The sequence below is a fragment of the Salvelinus sp. IW2-2015 genome, linkage group LG19, assembly GCF_002910315.2.
Source record: "Salvelinus sp. IW2-2015 linkage group LG19, ASM291031v2, whole genome shotgun sequence".
Classification (NCBI taxonomy): Eukaryota; Metazoa; Chordata; class Actinopteri; order Salmoniformes; family Salmonidae; genus Salvelinus; species Salvelinus sp. IW2-2015.
In genome coordinates, this window is record NC_036859.1 from 15,829,696 (window position 1) to 15,848,681 (window position 18,986).

At 41.5% G+C, this 18,986-nt stretch overlaps 1 protein-coding gene across 1 annotated transcript in view; it reads left to right on the top strand.

Moving 5' to 3' along the window:
- Positions 1-4,492: 4,492 nt before the first annotated feature.
- The window catches only part of LOC111978905 (adenylate cyclase type 1-like), a 72,345-nt gene continuing 57,851 nt past the window's right edge, over positions 4,493-18,986 (top strand). Inside the window, 3 exon segments of the mRNA XM_024009151.2 lie at positions 4,493-5,431; positions 12,574-12,723; positions 13,056-13,174. Coding sequence (XP_023864919.1) covers positions 4,823-5,431; positions 12,574-12,723; positions 13,056-13,174 — 878 coding nt within the window. The 5' untranslated portion in view covers positions 4,493-4,822.

The following is an 18,986-nucleotide window of genomic DNA, read 5'->3' on the forward strand; positions in this document are numbered from 1 at the left end:
TTCCTACTGTATGCCCACACATATTGTCAGAAATTGTTTTTCTTTTTTTAATACTCTCAAACACGAAGTTAGGCATACCTTATTTCAAAATGGGCCATTATCACTGTCATTCGTGAGGGATAATTCTTGACGTTTTACAGGTGAAATGTCCAAACTACTTGCAAATCATTTGATCTCAATCAGTTCCATGGGACTATGCATTTTTTCGATCTTCTTGAATGACTGTTTCGGGAGCGAATTAGAGCAGATGGTGATAACAAACTATAAGTCTTTCTTGTAGGCCTATTTTGCTTCTATCAAAGCATATATCCTGCCTAGTTGCATGCACTGTTACATTTTGGCCGCATGAGAAAATAAATGTGACTATTGAGCTTCAAATAAGAAATAACTGAGGTGTTTTTGGTGTGACAATGTATTATAGGACTGCTATGCTATAGTAGCCTTTATACTATTATATTTAGTTATTTTATGTAAAATTCGAATGAATCATTATGTGATCTTGCAAGACATTGATTTAGCTTTGATCTAACTTTACTAAATGAGCACCATTGTGAGGAGTGATACTCTTCTATTTMTATTAATAAGTGATGGGTACGACTATTAGACGTAGACAAAAGAGGGGTCCTGTGGAGTTTTATGAACATCAAGGCAGAAACGCTGAGAATTTGGTTCCRAGATCTCGTTGATGTGATAAGGTTCATGAAGTGGATCGGTTTGTCTGCGTTTCTGTAAGCTAAGCAATCAGACACTAGGGCGAGTTCAAGTGTGATTTAGGCCTACATGAGCCCCAATTCCTTAACAAACTGTTATGAGGACAGCTGTTTTAGCAACRTCTGGTAGAGTTTTCTGTCTGTGAAATGTTATGTCAGATTTGGCCAGCTCAAAGTGGTCAAGCCTCTGACAGACGGGCCTCAGCACACATGCCAATAGTTATTCATCATTCACGCCACCGCCAGAGAGAGAGGAAATMGAAGAAATCTCTATTTACCTACCTATAGGCAGCCATAGCCTACATATTTATTTAGTTTGTCAATCTATCATTTTCATGGATTTTTTTTTTTACAGAAATATTTTTACAGCTCCGTGTATTTTCAAATTTAAAAAAATAGTGAGGGAGCGCTGCTCCACTGCGCTATTGCAGCGCATTTCATGGACCCAAGATCCATAGGCAGACTGTACAATGCAAACAAAGGGCTCCCGAGTGGCCGGTCTGAGGCACTGCGTCTCAGTGCTAGAGGCGTCACTACAAACACCTTGGTTTGAATCAAGGCTATAGCACAACCGGCCGTGATTGGGAGTTCCATAGGGCGGCACACAATTGGCCCAGCGTCGTCCGGGTTTGGCCGGTGTAGGCCGTCATTGTAAATAACAATTTGTTCTTAATTAAATGACTTGCTTAGTTAAATAAAGGTAAAAGAAATATATATATTATAAGAAATAAAAAAAGATATATATATATATATACATATGCACAGTATGCCCCCAATTAAATTCTGAAGTCTAACGCACCCACAGTGCAATTTAAACTGATTTAAATGTTTTGTCAAATTAACAAATTATTGTCTTTTGTTGAATTTGTATAACAACATTCCAAGCTTGTTAAGCATTTACTAGTCCAAATATGGCATGATTCCACTATTTGTGTTGGTTTGCATCAGTTTCACTGTGGGACTTTTATTTTGAAAGTGAACTGCAAATTCCACAATTGTGGCTAATTGTTATTGTGGCTAGCTTCACCGTGCAATTCTGACATTGATCAACCAATGGTGTGTTAGATACCACCCACAGATGTTTGTTTGACACCCACCCATTATCATGTTAGAGGAAGAAATACAGAAATACATATCTATATATATATATATATATATATATATATATACACTACCTATCAAAAGTTTTAGAACACCTACTCATTCAAGGGTTTTTCTTTACGTTGTAAAACATTTCTACATTGTAGAATAATAGGGAATACATCAAATCTATGAAATAACACATATGGAATCGTGTATTAACCAAAAAAGTGTGAAACAAATCAAAATATATTTTAAATTTGAGATTCTTCAAATAGCCAACCTTTGCCTTGATGACAGCTTGGCAATCTCTCACCAGCTTCATGAGGTAGTCTTCTGGAATGCATTTCAATTAACAGGTGTGCTTCTTAAAAGTTAATTTGTGGATGGAGAGTGATAGAGTGCTGTATCAGATGACCTGGCCTCCACAATACCTCAACCTCAACCAAATTGAGATGGTTTGGGATGAGTTGGACTGTAGAGTGAAMGAAAAGTAGCCAACAAGTGCTCAGCATATGTGGGAAGTCCTTCAAGCCTGTTGGAAAAGCATTCCAGGTGATGCTGGTTGAGAGAATGCCAAGAGTGTGCAAAGCTGTCATCAAGGCAATGGGTGGCTATTTGAAGAATCTCAAATATAAAATATATTTACTACATGTTTCCATATGTGTTATTTCATCGGGTTAGCATGTCTTCACTATTATTCTACAATGTAGAAAATAGAAAAAATAAAGAAAAACCCTTGAATGAGTAGGTGTTCTAAAACTTTTGACCGGTAGTGTATGTGTGTGTGTGTATATATATAAGTGGGGAGAACAAGTATTTGAAACACTGCATATTTGCAGGTTTTCCCTACTTACAAAGCATGTAGAGGTCTGTCATTTTTATCATAGGTACACTTCAACTGTGAGAGACGGAATCTAAAACAAAAATCCAGAAAATCACATTGTATGATTTTTAAGTAATTAATTTGCATTTTATTGCATGACATAAGTATTTGATCATCTACCAACCAGTAAGAATTCCAGCTCTCACAGACCTGTTAGTTGTTCTTTAAGAAGCCCCTCCTGTTCTCCACTCATTCCTGTATTAACTGCACCTGTTTGAACTCGTTACTGTATAAAAAGACACCTGTCCACACACTCAATCAAACAGACTCCAACCTCTCACAATTGGCCAAGACCAGAGAGCTGTGTAAGGACATCAGGGATAAAATTGTAGACCTGCACAAGGCTGGGATGGGCTACAGGACAATAGGCAAGCAGCTTGGTGAGAAGGCAACAACTGTTGGCGCAATTATTAGAAAATGGAAGAAGTTCAAGATGACGGTCAATCACCTCGGTCTGGGACTCCATGCAAGATCTCACCTCGTGGGGCATCGATGATCATGAGGAAGTTGAGGGATCAGCCCAGAACTACACGGCAGGACCTGGTCAATGACCTGAGAGAGCTGGGACCACAGTCTCAAGAAAACCATTAGTAACACACTACGCCGTATGGATAAAATCCTGCAGCGCACGCAAGGTCCCCCTGCTCAAGCCAGCGCATGTCCAGGCCCGTCTAAGTTTGCCAATGACCATCTGGATGATCCAGAGGAGGAATGGGAGAAGGTCATGTGTCTGATGAGACAAAAATAGAGCTTTTTGGTCTAAACTCCACTCGCCGTGTTTGGAGGAAGAAGAAGGATGAGTACAACCCCAAAACACCATCCCAACCATGAAGCATGGAGGTGAAACATCATTCTTTGGGGATGCTTTTCTGCAAAGGGGACAGGACGACTGCACCGTATTGAGGGAGGATGGATGGGCCATGTATCCGAGATCTTGGCCAACAACCTCCTTCCTCAGTAAGAGCATTGAAGATGGTCGTGGCTGGGTCTTCCAGCATGACAACACCCGAACACACAGCCAGGGCAACTAAGGAGTGGCTCCGTAAGAAGCATCTCAAAGTCCTGGAGTGGCCTAGCCAGTCTCCAGACCTGAACCCAATAGAAAATCTTTGGAGGGAGCTGAAAGTCCGTATTGCCCAGTGACAGCCCGAAACCTGAAGGATCTGGAGAAGTTCTGTATGGAGGAGTGGGCCAAAATCCCTGCTGCAGTGTGTGCAAACCTGGTCAAGAACTACAGGAAACATATGATCTCTGTAATTGCAAACAAAGGTTTCTGTACCAAATATTAAGTTCTGCTTTTCTGATGTATCAAATACTTATGTCATGCAATAAAATGCAAATGAATTACTTAAAAATCATACAATGTGATTTTCTGGATTTTTGTTTTAGATTCCGTCTCTAACAGTTGAAGTGTACCTATGATAAAAAATTACAGACCTCTACATGCTTTGTAAGTAGGAAAACCTGCAAAATCGGCAGTGCTATCAAATACTTGTTCTCCCCACTGTATATATATATATATATAAATGAATTAAGGTTAGAATGTTTAGATAATACATAGATACATAATTAAATACATGTAGATATGTAGAGAAAATTAATACATTTCAGTCACTATTTTTCTGTTAACTTGCTCTATTTAATTATGTGTGGATTTATTTATTCATTTATTTATCCTTTTATATGTGCATTTATGTWTTTCTAATTTTGGCAYGTTTGGTCCTCCATACCTCTCAAGTCGGTTTTGTCTTGTTGTCTGTTGAGTTACTGAGACGTGTCTTATCTCTACCTCATAATGCGCATGCGTGATCCAATCTGAGCCTTGCGAAAAGCTGTTCGATTCAGAACTCGACCGTCGTGTGCGGGACTCTGTTTCCATGATGTTGTCCTTGCCCAAGTGAAACGAAAAATACTTTTTGGAGTCTTGCTCTAGGGGAGAACATGCTTGCACGTTTCCTTGGTGACTGATCTCGACGAACAACGGATTTCAACCTGTGGATAGTGCATGTCGCGCGTCAGGAGATTACAGTGGGAGGCCAGTCCTCCAGCCTTAGTGATCCGGGACGCTCTCCTCTCTAGACTGCTGCGTGCTTGATTGTTTCCKGGCGTCGGTCTGTGGCGCGCTGTGTGGTCCAGTGTCTAGTTTATGAATGGCCCTGACATGGAGGAAATTCCGTTTCAGAAAGTCAAAACCCGGCGGAAGAAAAGCCATTGTCCACCAGGCGTCCCTCTGACTACCATCGCATGCGAGGATGAGTTCGACTGCAAGGAGCTGGAGTCTCTGTTCCAGAACTACAACCTAAAGCTGGAGCAGACGTCCACTCTCAAAGCCCTGGCAGTGCTCATCGTCATGGCATCGACGCTGGCGGTGGTGGAGTTGCTGTCCGGCCCCAATCTGACCATCTCCAAGGGGTCCCATCCGGTACACTGTATCGTCTTCGTGTCCCTCTTCATTGTCACCAATGTCAAGTACCTTCAGGTGACCCAGCTCCAGCAGATCGTCAACCTGACCTTGCTCTTCGGCTTCACCTTCTCGTTCCTCTGCTGTCCCTTCTCCCTCGGCGCGGTGGGGCTGGAGCCCCCGACCAACCCGGAGCAGGGCATGTGGCAGCTCATGCTGGTTACATTCGTTGCCTACTCGCTCCTGCCGGTGCGGACTCTGTTAGCAGTAATGTTTGGAATAATGATTGCCATCTCTCATATAATTGTGACAGCCACCTCCGTGACAGTTGAGACGCAGAAATTATGGAGAACGGTAAGTAGTGGGTGCATGTAGGCTATACATAGTTAACCACCAGGCTAGGCTATTCGAAGCATGGATAATGGGGCTTTAATCTAGACCAGATAAGGGAAAGGCGAGAGGAAGCTATGAGCCTGTCAATATGAAGTTCAGCACCATCAAGTGGACAGCGACCGGCGGGGGTCACCGACTGGCGCGCGATTCATACAATGTCTGAGCACTGCTTGTCCGTCTGCTTTGCTTTTGAAAGACATACAAAGAGAACATTCTAAAATGAAATATGTTTCGGTTTTATATCTGTAATGCCRTAGATTTATGTAGAATAGAAACCTCAGTGAAATCAAGGCATGCACTTTTTTATAACGAGCGCGTGCTGGATGTATGATATAGTATAAAGTGCAAKGCCGTGTGCGATAACGTGCGGCGAGGTGCTCAGTAGTTCAATCTAAACACGGACTTCAATGACGTGTGGCTGATTGTGATCACAACTACAGACAGGAGAGCAGGGCCTGGAATTTAGGTTTACGAGTGTTTTAACGATTCATCTTTCCTACAATGGCCGAACATGTAACATGCTTTTCCCAGACGCAGAGAGAATGGTCGCWAAMTGCGTTGTTGGAGCATGTGTCAATATCCTACTGATAAAATCAAAAGAAAGGGAGAGCTGCTCTCATATTAGCTTTCTCCAATCAAATCTTCCCTCATCATTAACATTATTTCACAATACCGACGACGGATCAGCTCATGTTACCATCTACGGCTGCAGATATTGAGGCGGCTTATTCCCACTCGGCACACAATGGTTGAATCAACGTTTCAATGAAATTACGTTGAACCGACGTCGAATTGACATCTGTGCCCAGCAATAAATCACCGATTTTAGGCTACACATCATATAATATATTGAGACTAATTACAGARAGTAACCTACAAGTATCAACATATAACTTAATTGATTGAACTTGAAATGTATTTCAWTATGATTGAAATAGACCTATAGCCTACTGTTTAGGCTATGTTTTAATGCAGTCATCTCGGTTTTCATTTGAAGTGTATTTTTATACTTTGCTTGTTTGTATCAATTACAAAGACATTGGCAACTTTGTATTTGTAGTCAACTTTGTTCTGAAGTTATCGGCGGTCACAGAGAGACGGACGAACCATGTGATTCTATGTTTAGCAGCGACCTTTCTGTGTATAAAGTGACGCAGGAGGGCAAAAAACGACGCGAGTGGTCTGAGGCAGGCGTTAGATCACGAGTGTTTTCAAGAGCAACGTTAATAACGATGGCTTTGGGGAACTGCTCGGATATTTAACGATTCTCCTACGAAGGATGGTTCTATCGATGAACTTAGCCTTAAGATGCTTTTGGGAAACCGGGCCCATGTCTGGTCAGTCAAAGTATAAGCAGGATTTCCGTGTTGACATTGCTTCAGATCTAGGCTAATAGTATCATGTTACTGAGGTAGGGGGMGACATACAAATAGGCAATAGAGCTGTATCTGTCTCACACCATTGACTTCAAAATAGCCTACGTGACTGATTTGACTTGGGTCCGTGATGTGTGTGCCTAAATGATTGACACCCTTGATAAAGATGAGCAGTAATGACTGTAGGCCTATAAAATAAATAATTAAAATACTAAGCTACAGTATATTGTATGCAAAAAATTGAAAATTATATGATTTATAAATCTCTAAGGTATCTGTTTTTAATTTTTAATAAGTTTGCAAACATTTCTAAAAACCTGTTTTCGCTTTGTCATTATGGGGTATTGTGTGTAGATTGATGAGGGATAACAATTATTTCATCCATTTTAGAATAAGGCTGTAACGTAACAAAATGTGGGYAAAAGAAAAGGGTCTGAATACTTTCCGAATGCTCTGTATATCTAATAATATGACCCAACCTCATATCATCCTATACTGCCAACAGAGTGGAACAAAACAAACAGGACCACACAGAGAGACCAGAGAGACAGTACTCAGACAGGATTCCCATACAGTGTGCCTCTGTTTCATAGGGAATATCTGGTCCATTTAGGCTGAAAGTACTTGATGCAGAACCAAAGTAGGCCGTGGTMGATGACCCCAACCAGATACTAGACAACCAGACAGTTAATAAAAGGTCAAGCAAACCCAGAGAACTTAATACCAAAAATATCTTCACAGTCTCAACAAGTTCTCTCTCTCTCTTGGTCTTGCTCTCGCTCGCTCTCTCTCTCTGTCATGGAGAGGTTTAGCCCTCAATCATATCAGCTCTAGTTTGCTTTCTTCCTTTAGCAAGTGGCATATAATATCTTGCTCGTGTAGCCTATACGTGTGTCAGGAGGACGGTGTGTGAAGGACAGCGCTAGCAGTAGCAGAGTACAGCCTAGGAAGGGAAAGCTAATCCATTAAGCCTGGAGATTAGCTCAGTGGTATGACCGTAAGGGACCTGTGTTTCAACCAACCAACAACCACCAAACAAGCCTATAGGCCCCCTTCCCTTCAGGGTCACAGTGAGGCTATGTGTGGTGTAAACAAACCAATAATAACCAAACCTCAGTCAGAGAGAGAAGGACATACAATTATTATTTTCCCTCTCCTSATTATCCACTACAGCATTGCTAAATTCTGTTATAAGAGTCCACCAATACACCAATCATGTTTGATCATGATATTTGAGTCTCGTCGTCTGCATTGCAGTCTCATGAGACAWTTGATTTCTTGTGCCTTGGAGATCAGGTCAGATCCCAGCTTATGCCATTTGCTATTCATGTTGACAATATAAGCTTGTCCTCATCAAATACAATCACACACCCTACAGTACAGTACAGTATAACTAATTAACTTATTGGATGCTGTTGCCTGTATTGTGTTGTCTAAATGAGCTGCTTGTTCTTACTAGTCTATCATTGACCTATAGTGAACAAAATATAAACGCAACATGCAACAATTTCAAAGATTTTTCTGATTTACAGTTCATAGAAGGAAACAGTCAATTGAAAATTAATTCATTAGGCCCTAATCTATGTATTTCACATGACTGGGCAGGGGCACAGCCATGGGTYYGCCTGGGAGGGCATACACCCACCCACTTGGGAGCCAGGTCCACTCACTGGGGAGCCAGGCCCAGCCAATCAGAAATCATTTRCKCCCACAAAGGGGCATTATTACAGACAGCAATATTCCTCAGCACTCCGCTCCCCATCCTCAGATGATCCTGCAGGTAGAAGCCGGATGTGGAGGTATTGGGCTGGCATGGTTACACGTGATTTGCAGTTGTGAGTAGGGCTGTGGCGGTCACAAKATMTCTTCAGCTGGTGATTTTCAAGCAAATAACTGTCGGTCTCACGGTAATTGACCGTTAATTAAAATWAACACATTTAGCATCTCCTGGCTTCCACASAWAGCCTACACGCCACTGATACTGACCTTTGGAACATCTACATTTTAAGAAGTCTAATAAATCCATGTAGTATAGCCTACACCTTCACAATATATCCCTTATTCATTTTAGACAGGTCTAAAAAAGCATGATATGAAGAAAATGTAGTCTATTTCAGATGAACAGAATAGCATACTCTGACTTGTCCTGATCTGGCTATGCCATATGGCTGTGGGCTACACTAGTTKATTTAGCAGACAAGATTTGCTTAGAATTSCGTCGCATTATTTTATAGTATGAAGAAAACAATTGAACYTAGCTGAATAAAATAGAAAGGATATTTTCTCCAAATGATATSAGGGAGTGCGCACATGTGGCTATTCTGTGTTGAGCYGTTAACAAAGAAACAGGTACTCCTATATGCTTAATTCAGAGTTATTAATATAACTTTAGTTGTGATACAAACGTTGGGCTATATGTTTTTATTTTWAAAACATTCTAAGGCTGCATGATGAGACTAATGATGATTTGAAAAAAGTAGCTTGAAAGGCACGAGCTCTGCTTTGTTTTTTGCGCAGGCAGTACACACTACATCAGTTACTCATTCACAATTTGARAAGCACTTGATAATGCCTAGAATTTCACGGTGGCATCCCCTTTGTGTGGCCGTAATGCACCCTAGGCATAGTCAACGTAGTGTATATAAACCTCTGACCCACTGGAATTGTGATACAGTGAAATAATCTGTCTGTAAACAATTGTTGGAAAAATTACTTGTGTCATGCACAAAGTAGATGTCCTAACCGACTTGCCAAAACTATAGTTTGTTAACAAGAAATGTGTGGAGTGTTTGAAAAACAAGTTTTAATGACTCCAACCTAAGTGTATGTAAACTTKCAACTTCAACTGTATTACAGCAGACCTTGTAAACACCAGCGGTGAATCACCAATCAGGGTCTATAGATCAAAATTACTCCTGGTGAGGAAGGCAGGCTGACATACACACATGTGTCTGTGTTTGGGTGTTAAAGGTCACATCTCCAGGCCCAGTCATGCTCAGCCACATGGAAAACACTCAGTTTACACATCAGGCTCTGTCTATCTGTTGTTCTCTCCTACCTGACCTACACTCAGCTGGAAGCATAGCCCCTCTGTGCTTTTTCTCAAACACACACACACACACACACACACACACACACACACACACACACAACACACACACAACACACACACACACACACACACACACACACACACACACACACACACACACACACACACACACAGATTGATTGCTTCCAAATGTGTATTGACAAAACAAAGCAAATACTTAATTTTTGGCTTCAAATGAATGGTTGTGAAAGTGCATCTCTTTTCTCTTCCTCTATCTATACTATGCATCAGTCCGTCAATGTGTAATGTGTTTAGGCCAGGTGGTTTCTGATCCCTCAGCTTCACTTGGCACTTTATGCATTAAAGGGGCAATCAGCAGTTCAAAGAATACCAAAGCGGAGCACCCGGCCACTGATTTTGTAAAGAGCTGAGGAATGGGACTGGAAAATGTAACCACTGTAAAATTCATAGACAGAGCTATGGATGCAAGGACTGACCATCCATGAGATACAATTATACTTTTAACCATGTTTTGAGGCTATACAGTGTTTGTTTTCAATTACGTTGTTTACCAACAAAGGGGAAAACAAGCTTATTAGAAAATGGCAGTAATTTGAAAACATATAGGTCCATTATCATTTATTTTATGTTTAACCTTTATTTAACTAGGCAAGTCAGTTAAGAAGAAATTCTTATTTACAATGACTGCCTACACCGGCCAAACCCTAACCAGAACCATGCTGGGCCAATTGTGCGCCGCCCTATGTGACTCCTGATCACAGCCGGTTGTGATACAGCCCGGGATCAAACCAGGGTCTGTAGTGCGATGCAGTGCGATGCAGTGCCTTAGACCACTGCGCCACTCGGGAGCCCATTTCTCCATACTTTCTATCTTGTCGTAGACGTTTAAGAGTGGCCTGGAGTGTTTTTTTKACCCAAAATAATAATTTCCTATTAACATTAKATTTTTTATTCAAACATCCCCATGGCCAGATTGAATGGGTCCGGCCTGCCAGTCGTTCTGCTAACGGTAGTGAAACTACCTTCAACGTCCTTCAAACTTCACACAGAGACATAAATGGTACCCATGTGTTCATCTGACTCTGGGTAAGTAAAAAAAGGGCTTGATTGCAAAAATGTCGCAATGTCCCATTGAGATCAGAGTGACAAGTTAGGCTACAACATATTGGTAGCAAACAGAGTGAGCAGTGGTGTGAATTAGAGGCACAAGCGCACAGCCGCTTCTTCCTTATCATCCAACCACAGCGCAGTGGCGCGCGTCAGTAAGTCTATATTTCAGAAGATGTCAACATAATGGCTTTTTAACACTCGGCGCGCTGGAATTCCATAACTACTAGAATGGCCATGACAGTCATTTTGACCGTTGATATTTCAATATTTCAATTTTGTAAATATTCCATAATAAATAGATAAACTAATTCATTTTTTTATATGTTCAAATAGCTAACGGCCAACCCAGACCATACCTAAACTACAGTATATTGAAACAAATTTCACACATATAATAATAGATGTGGTCCAAAGACAAGATTAAATAGATACTGGTCTGATGGGTGACAAAATGATTAATTGCCAAATTGAGACTGATGACCAGCGCATCATACATTGACAGCATCAACTGACAAAGAGCTGACCAAAAAACACCTTTTCAAATCATCCTGCAGAGGTCCATGCAGGCAAGATGTTTTGATTGCTATACCCTATCGGAGAGAGCAGATTCTAAGAGTTCCAAATTCACCTAGTTTTGCCAAACAACTCCCAAAATGGCACAGAATATGGTATATATAACTTTTTCCTAGTTGAACCACGGCTCCACTCTTCCTCTTGTGAGTACTGATGGCAAACAGCAATTCATTGTATTCTGTTATATTCCTTTATATTCTTACTGTAAAATACAGTATATGTGTTGACTGTGGTTGGGCAGGGAAATGAATACAAGCGTGTTATGTATGCAAAATTGACAAGTTGATTTCATTGGCATGGCGAAGCCATATAGCCTCGGCAAATAGTGTAAGTACCTATACATAAAACTCAAAACATGCTATTCTGTTCTTTTGAAATAAATTGTCTTAGTATCATGTTTAATATGACCTTCCTAAACTAAATATTAATGATTTCTCTGTGATTGTGGATATTACATTGATTTATTTGGCTGCCGGCTATTCTACTGTTAAATATGCATACGGTCATTTTGACCGTCATGGTGCTTTGAGGTAGAAATGCCCCAAAAGTTTTTGTATTTTATGATATTTATCTCAAAGGACTGCTAGAGTGTTAAATACAAATCATTTGGTAAAGTCAGAGACAGGTCGGTTCAAGGTTTTTATTGAAAGGAAGTTATTAAAATTCCAAAAATTCAAAACAGTCAGATTGACATCTTGACAGTTGTGGTAATAAAAAATCCCCAAAAGTGACCTTCTCGTTCTACAAAATAAATGTTTGCCCTAGGATTTTGGAAAAAGTTGCATCATGTATTTGGTATCTAAGACAGTCTTAACTTGAGAGCGTAGTCCTGTGTAGCTCAGTTGGTGTGAGAGCATGGGACTAGCAATACTAAAGTCACACGTTCAATTTCTGCAGGGATCCTATGTCACTTTGGATAAAATATTATGAAGTGTATGCTAAGTGGCATTATGTTGTGTTTGTGCTTGCAGCTGGTGGCCAACACAGTGCTGTTTACCAGTGTGAACCTCTCTGGATTGTTTGTGCGCATCCTGACTGAGCGAGCACAGAGGAAGGCTTTCCTACAGGCACGCAACTGCATCGAGGAGAGGCTACGCATGGAGGATGAGAATGAGAAACAGGTATAAACACACACACACACACACACAAATTCACACGGACACACAAGCATGCAGACACACAAACACACATTAACAGAAGGCATAAGGGTAAAATCAGGCTCCTATATTTCTCTCATATTATTTCTTTAAACACACTTGGTGACTCATTCACACTTTTTTTCAATTCTGTTTGTTCCACCACCTTTTATCTCTCACTTTTCTTATCTGCACCACCACCAACACTCTCTCCTCTCATATTCTCAAGTCTGATTGACTTTTAAGTATACCTCTCTGTCCTTCTCCTCGCGCTGTCCTTCTCTCTCTCTCTCTCTCTCTCTCACCCACCCACACAGGAGCGACTTCTGATGAGTTTGTTGCCCAGGAACGTGGCGATGGAGATGAAAGAAGACTTCCTGAAGCCTCCAGAAAGGATCTTCCACAAGATCTACATCCAACGCCACGACAACGTCAGGTAGGACGCCCATCCAAACTCCAAAACTCCCAACCCCAGCATCAGGGGTAGAAACTTGGCATTGGTTAGCTCCGATGATCATTTTAACGGAATGGCTGCGTTTTAGAATTCTCTGGAAGTCTCTTGCCGATAGCTTAAAATATGATGATTCTGCGCATGTGCAGGATTCTCTATTTTACATAACAGTGTCTGCTCTACTTGTTCGGCTGCCCAGATAACAAGTTACTTTGGCGAAGGGTGCTTGTTTAATTAGATCAAAGCTGAATGAATGTCTGCAAGATCACATTATGATAGTATTCTACATACAGTTGAAGTCGGAAGTTTACATACACTTAGGTTGGAGTCATTAAAACTAGTTTTTCAACCACTCCACAAATTTCTTGTTAACAAACTATAGTCGGTTAGAACATCTACTTTGTGCATGACACAAGTAATTTTTCCAGCAATTGTTTACAGACAGATTATGTCACTTATAATTCACTGTATCACAATTCCACTGGGTCAGAAGTTTACATACACTAAGTTGACTGTGCCTTTAAACAGCTTGGAAAATTCCAGAAAATGATGTCATGGCTTTAGAAGCTTCTGATAGGCTAATTGACAATTGGAGGTGTACCTGTGGATGTGTTTCAAGGCCTACCTTCAAACTCAGTGCCGCTTTGCTTGACATCATGAGAAAATCAAAAGAAATCAGCCAAGACCTCAGAAAAAAATTGTAGATCTCCACAAGTCTGGTTCATCCTTGGGAGCAATTTCCAAAGGCCTGAAGGTACCAGGTTCATCTGTACAAACAATGGTATGCAAGTCTAAACACCATGGGACCACACAGCCGTCATATCGCTCAGGTAGAGACGCGTTCTGTCTCCTAGAGATTAACGTACTTTGGTGCGAAAAGTGCAAATCAATCCCAGAACAACAGCACAGGACCCTGTGAAGATGCTGGAGGAAACGGGTACAAAAGTATCTATATCCACAGTAAAACGAGTCCTATATCGACATAACGTGAAAGGCCGCTCAGCAAGGAAGAAGCCACCGCTCCAAAACCGCCATAAAAAAGCAAGACTACGGTTTGCAACTGCACATAGGGACTAAGATCYTACTTTTTGGAGAAATGTCCTCTGGTCTGATGAAACAAAAATAGAACTGTTTGGCTATAATGACCATCATTATGTTTGGAGGAAAAAAAGGTGATGCTTGCAAGCCGAAGAACACCATCCCAACCGTGAAGTACGGGGGTGGCAGCATCATGTTGTGGGGTGTTTTGCTGCTGGAGGGACTGGAAGGAAAATTATGTGGATATATTGAAGCAACATCTCAAGACATCAGTCAGGAAGTTAAAGCTTGGTCGCAAATGGTTCTTCCAAATGGACAATGACCCCAAGCATACTTCCAAAGTTGTGGAAAAATTGCTTAAGGACAACAAAGTCAAGGTATTGGAGTGGCCATCACAAAGCCCTGACCTCAATCCTATAGAAAATTTGTGGGTAGAGCTGAAAAGCGTGTGCAAGCAAGGAGGCCTACAAACCTGACTCAGTTACACCAGCTCTGTCAGGAGGAATGGGCCAAAATTCACCCAACTTATCGTGGGAAGCTTGTGGAAGGCTACCGGAAACATTTGACCCAAGTTAAACAATTTAAAGGCAATGCTACCAAATACTAATTGAGTGTGTGTAAACTTTTGACCCACTGTGAATGTGATGAAAGAAATAAAAGCTGAAATAAATCATTCTCTGCTATTATTCTGACATTTCACATTCTTAAAATAAAGTGGTGATCCTAATTGACCTAAGACAGGGAATTTTTACTATGAATATATGTCAGAAATTGTGAAAAACTGAGTTTAAATGTTTTTGGCTAAGGTGTATGTAAACTTCCGACTTCAACTGTAACTAGCGTTTGGCATATTACTTGAAAATGTGATTACAGTGATTTAAGGTAACCAGTAACGTTATTTCAATTTACATAATATGTACATAAACTTTTCAATTTACATTAGCAACGGAATGTCATGTGCCGAGAGAGGGTTCGGGGTCTTGGCAAAGAATATTCTTGCTATGCAGCTGAAATGTACCATATACAGTGCATTCGGAAAGTTTTCAGACCCCTTGACTTTTTCCACATTTTGTTAAATTACATACTTATTCTAAATTTTAAATAAAAGATCTTCTCATCAATCTACAAAATGGTTTTTAGATTTGTTTGCAAGTGTGTGTGTGTGTGTGTGTATATATATACAGTATATATATATCATTGAAATATATAATTTACAGAAGTATTCAGACCCTTTACGCAGTACTTTGTTGATGCACCATTGGAAGCGATTACAGCCTTGAGTCTTCTTGGGTATGACGCAACAAGCTTGGCACACTGGTATTTGTGGAGTTCTCCCATTCTTCTCTGCAGATCCTCTCAAGCTCCGTCAGATTGGATGGGGAGCGTCGCTGCACAGCTATTTTCAGGTCTCTCCAGAGATGTTTGATCAGGTTCAAGTCCGGGCTCTGGCTGGACCACTTAAAGACATTCACAGACTTGTCCCGAAGCCCCTCCTGCGTTGTCTTGGCTGTGTGGTTAAGGTCGTTGTCCAGTCTGAGGTTCTGAGTGCTCTGGCGCAGGTTTTCAGATCTCTCTGTACTTTGCTCCGTTCACTTTTCCCTCTATCCTGACTAGTCTCCCAGTGCCTGCTGCTGAAAAACATCCCCACAGCATGATGATGGCACCAACAAGCTTCACCGTTATGGAACACACCGTAGGGATGGTGCCAGGTTTCCTCCAGATTTGACGCTTGGGTTTGCTGTTGTAATAGTTAAATTGGCATTGAGCAAAGCTTCTTGTGAGCTGACAGAGGGGCATTGTGTCTCAGTCAGTGGTTGGTGTTAGTGTTTGCCAGATGGCATTAGCTTGCACAGAATGTTACCGACCAACACACTGGTTTCGCTGGAGGGGGACCAGCGATTTATTCAGTGGGTTGACTGAGTGCTTCTTCGTCAGTAACTCTTCCACTTCCAAAGAGCTTTTTTGGCTCCTTCCCTCACTCCTTTCCTCCCTCTCTCTCTCCACTTTCCTCTCTCCATGCCTCCGTCCCTCCCTCCCTCTTTCTTTGCAATTGAATTCAAAAGGCTTTATTGGCATGGTAAACATATATTTACATTGCCAAAACAAGTGAAATAGATAATAAACTAAAGTGAAATACACAATCAAAAATGAACAGTAAACATTACATTCACGAAAGTTTCAAAGGAATAGAGACATTTCAAATGTCATATTATGGCTATGTACAGTGTTACATCTCTCTCCCTCTCGCACTCTTTCTCTCTCTCCCTCTCTCTCTCCCCCTCTCCCACCCTCCTGTTGCTACTCTTCACTTGATTATCAACCCCTCTTGTCTTCCTCTCCCCCACTCCATCCTCTCTATCTCTTTCTTCCTCTATCCTCCCTCTACTCTCCTCCTCTTCCTCATTTTCTTTATTTCGCCCTCTTTCACTTTGTCTATTATTTCCTTCATGTTGTCAGAGGGGTGTTGACGCATGAGGTGGGAAGTTTGCTTAGCCTCGGGATTAAGCCTCTGCAGGAGATTAAATGCAATGGACACTAAACTGTTTAGCGTAAGGCTGTGTGTGTATGTTTGTTTGTGCATGTGAGCGTGTGTGTGTGTGTGTGTGTGGTGTGTGGGTGTGTGGTGTGTGTGTGTGTGTGTGTGTGTGTGTGGTGTGTGTGTGTGTGTGTGTGTGTGTGTGTGTGTGTGGTTAAATATGGACACGTCTCAGTGGAGTGCTGCTGATTGCTCTGTGCCTCTCACTGCACCGAAGGGCTTTAGGCCTTGTTCACATGCAGTTAGTGCCCACTGACGATCTACTGAAAGAGATCCAAGCCTATTGCAAGGGGTGAATAATATGATTAGGTCGGCTATAATTGAAAAGGTAACAGTGGTACAGTAATTTAGTCAATACTTTGTTATTATGTTCCGCGACTGGATTTGAAATAAATGAAATGATTAAGGTAGCTTGGATTATTATGATACAGTGCTGGTGTGGGAAGTTACTAAACACTTAAATATTATGCCGTACTAATAAACGTCTCTAAATTTAAAAAAATGAAACATTGCCAAAGTTAAGCTAAGAAAAGCCATAATATGTTACAGAGCATTACATCACATGAAATGCCAGCCATAGAGTATAATGCTCCATGATAAGGGAATCTTCTTTGCAAACGAGATAAGTTAATAGATGCTTTCGATTGTATTCATCTCTCAATTTACATCACATTAATCTGTGTCTGTTTGTGTTGCACTGAGAAGGAAAGAGGGAAAAGGAGGAAGGTAATATGCAATGGTGTGTGCAGAATTATACTGGGAAAAGAAAAGGGGGAAACATAGATGGGAAGAGAATTAGAAAAGCAATTCATCAGAGCCTTTTGCTCGTTTGTGTACTAACAATTCAGTAACAGTAAAAAAAAAAATTGTATCTGATTCTGTCATGCCATACTATTCGCTAGACAGCATCAGATACATAGGCTACATATACAGGACATATCCTCTGCCTCCATGACGATGGCAGTATGATCAGCAGCACCTGTGTTTTTACTCCAGAAATGTGTTGTCTTTCTTTCTTTTACTTTTCCCTGCCCAGCTCTGAAAGTGCCATAGCAAAGAGGTTGAATACTTACTGACTCAAGACATTTCAGCTTTTCATTTTTCATTAATTAGTAAACATTTCTAAAAACATAATTCCACTTTGACAATATGGGGTATTGTGTGTAGGCCAGTGACCAAAAATATCACAATTTAATACATTTCAAATTCAGGTGGTAACACAACAAAATGTGGAAGAAGTCAAGGGGTGTGAATACTTTCTGAAGGCATTGTAAGACCTGAGGCAATTTTTGTAAATCTGCCACTTCCTGCAGCCTTCATGAAACCAACGGACAACACACACTACACACACACACACACACACACACACACACACACACACACACACACACACACACACACACACACACACACACACACACACACACACACCACACAACACACACACACACACACACACACACCACACCACACACACAAACACACACAACGACACACACACAGACAGACTCCATTGTCCCACATTACTGCGAACATCCCCTCCTACTGACAGTTGCTATTGTGCGTAACCCCAGAACAGACAGGCAGGCAGGTTGCCTCACAGCCATCTCCTGATCCCACCTGACACATTCTGGTCTGGGCACTTGAAGGTCTAGATCTCCCTAGAGCACGGCCCTCTGGGACTTTACACCTGTTGAGAGTCGTTGTGTTTGTGTGGTGTGTGTTGTGTTGTGTGTGTGTGTGTGTGTGTGTGTGTGTGTGTGTGTGTGTGTGTGTGTGGTGTGTGTGTGTGTGTGTCACAACACCGCCTGCTCCCTGTCCTCTCACACAGAGAGATCAGCAGAATTATCCATCCAGGAAGTAATGACTGCCTCTGCTCGGGTGGCTTTATCACTGCGACCCACACGCCATCATCACAGGCTCTTTACCACCGCCCACAGTCTCTACAAGAGCCTTGATGTCAAAACTGCTCCTCTCAACACCACCACACACACACACACACACACACACACACACACACACACACACACACACACACACACACACACACACCACACACACACACCACACACCCACACAACACACACAACACACACACACACACACACACACCACACACACACACACACACAGACAGACAGACTCCATTGTCCACATTACTGGCAACATGCCCAATCCTACTGACAGTCTGCTATTGTTGCGTAACCCCAGACAGACAGGCAA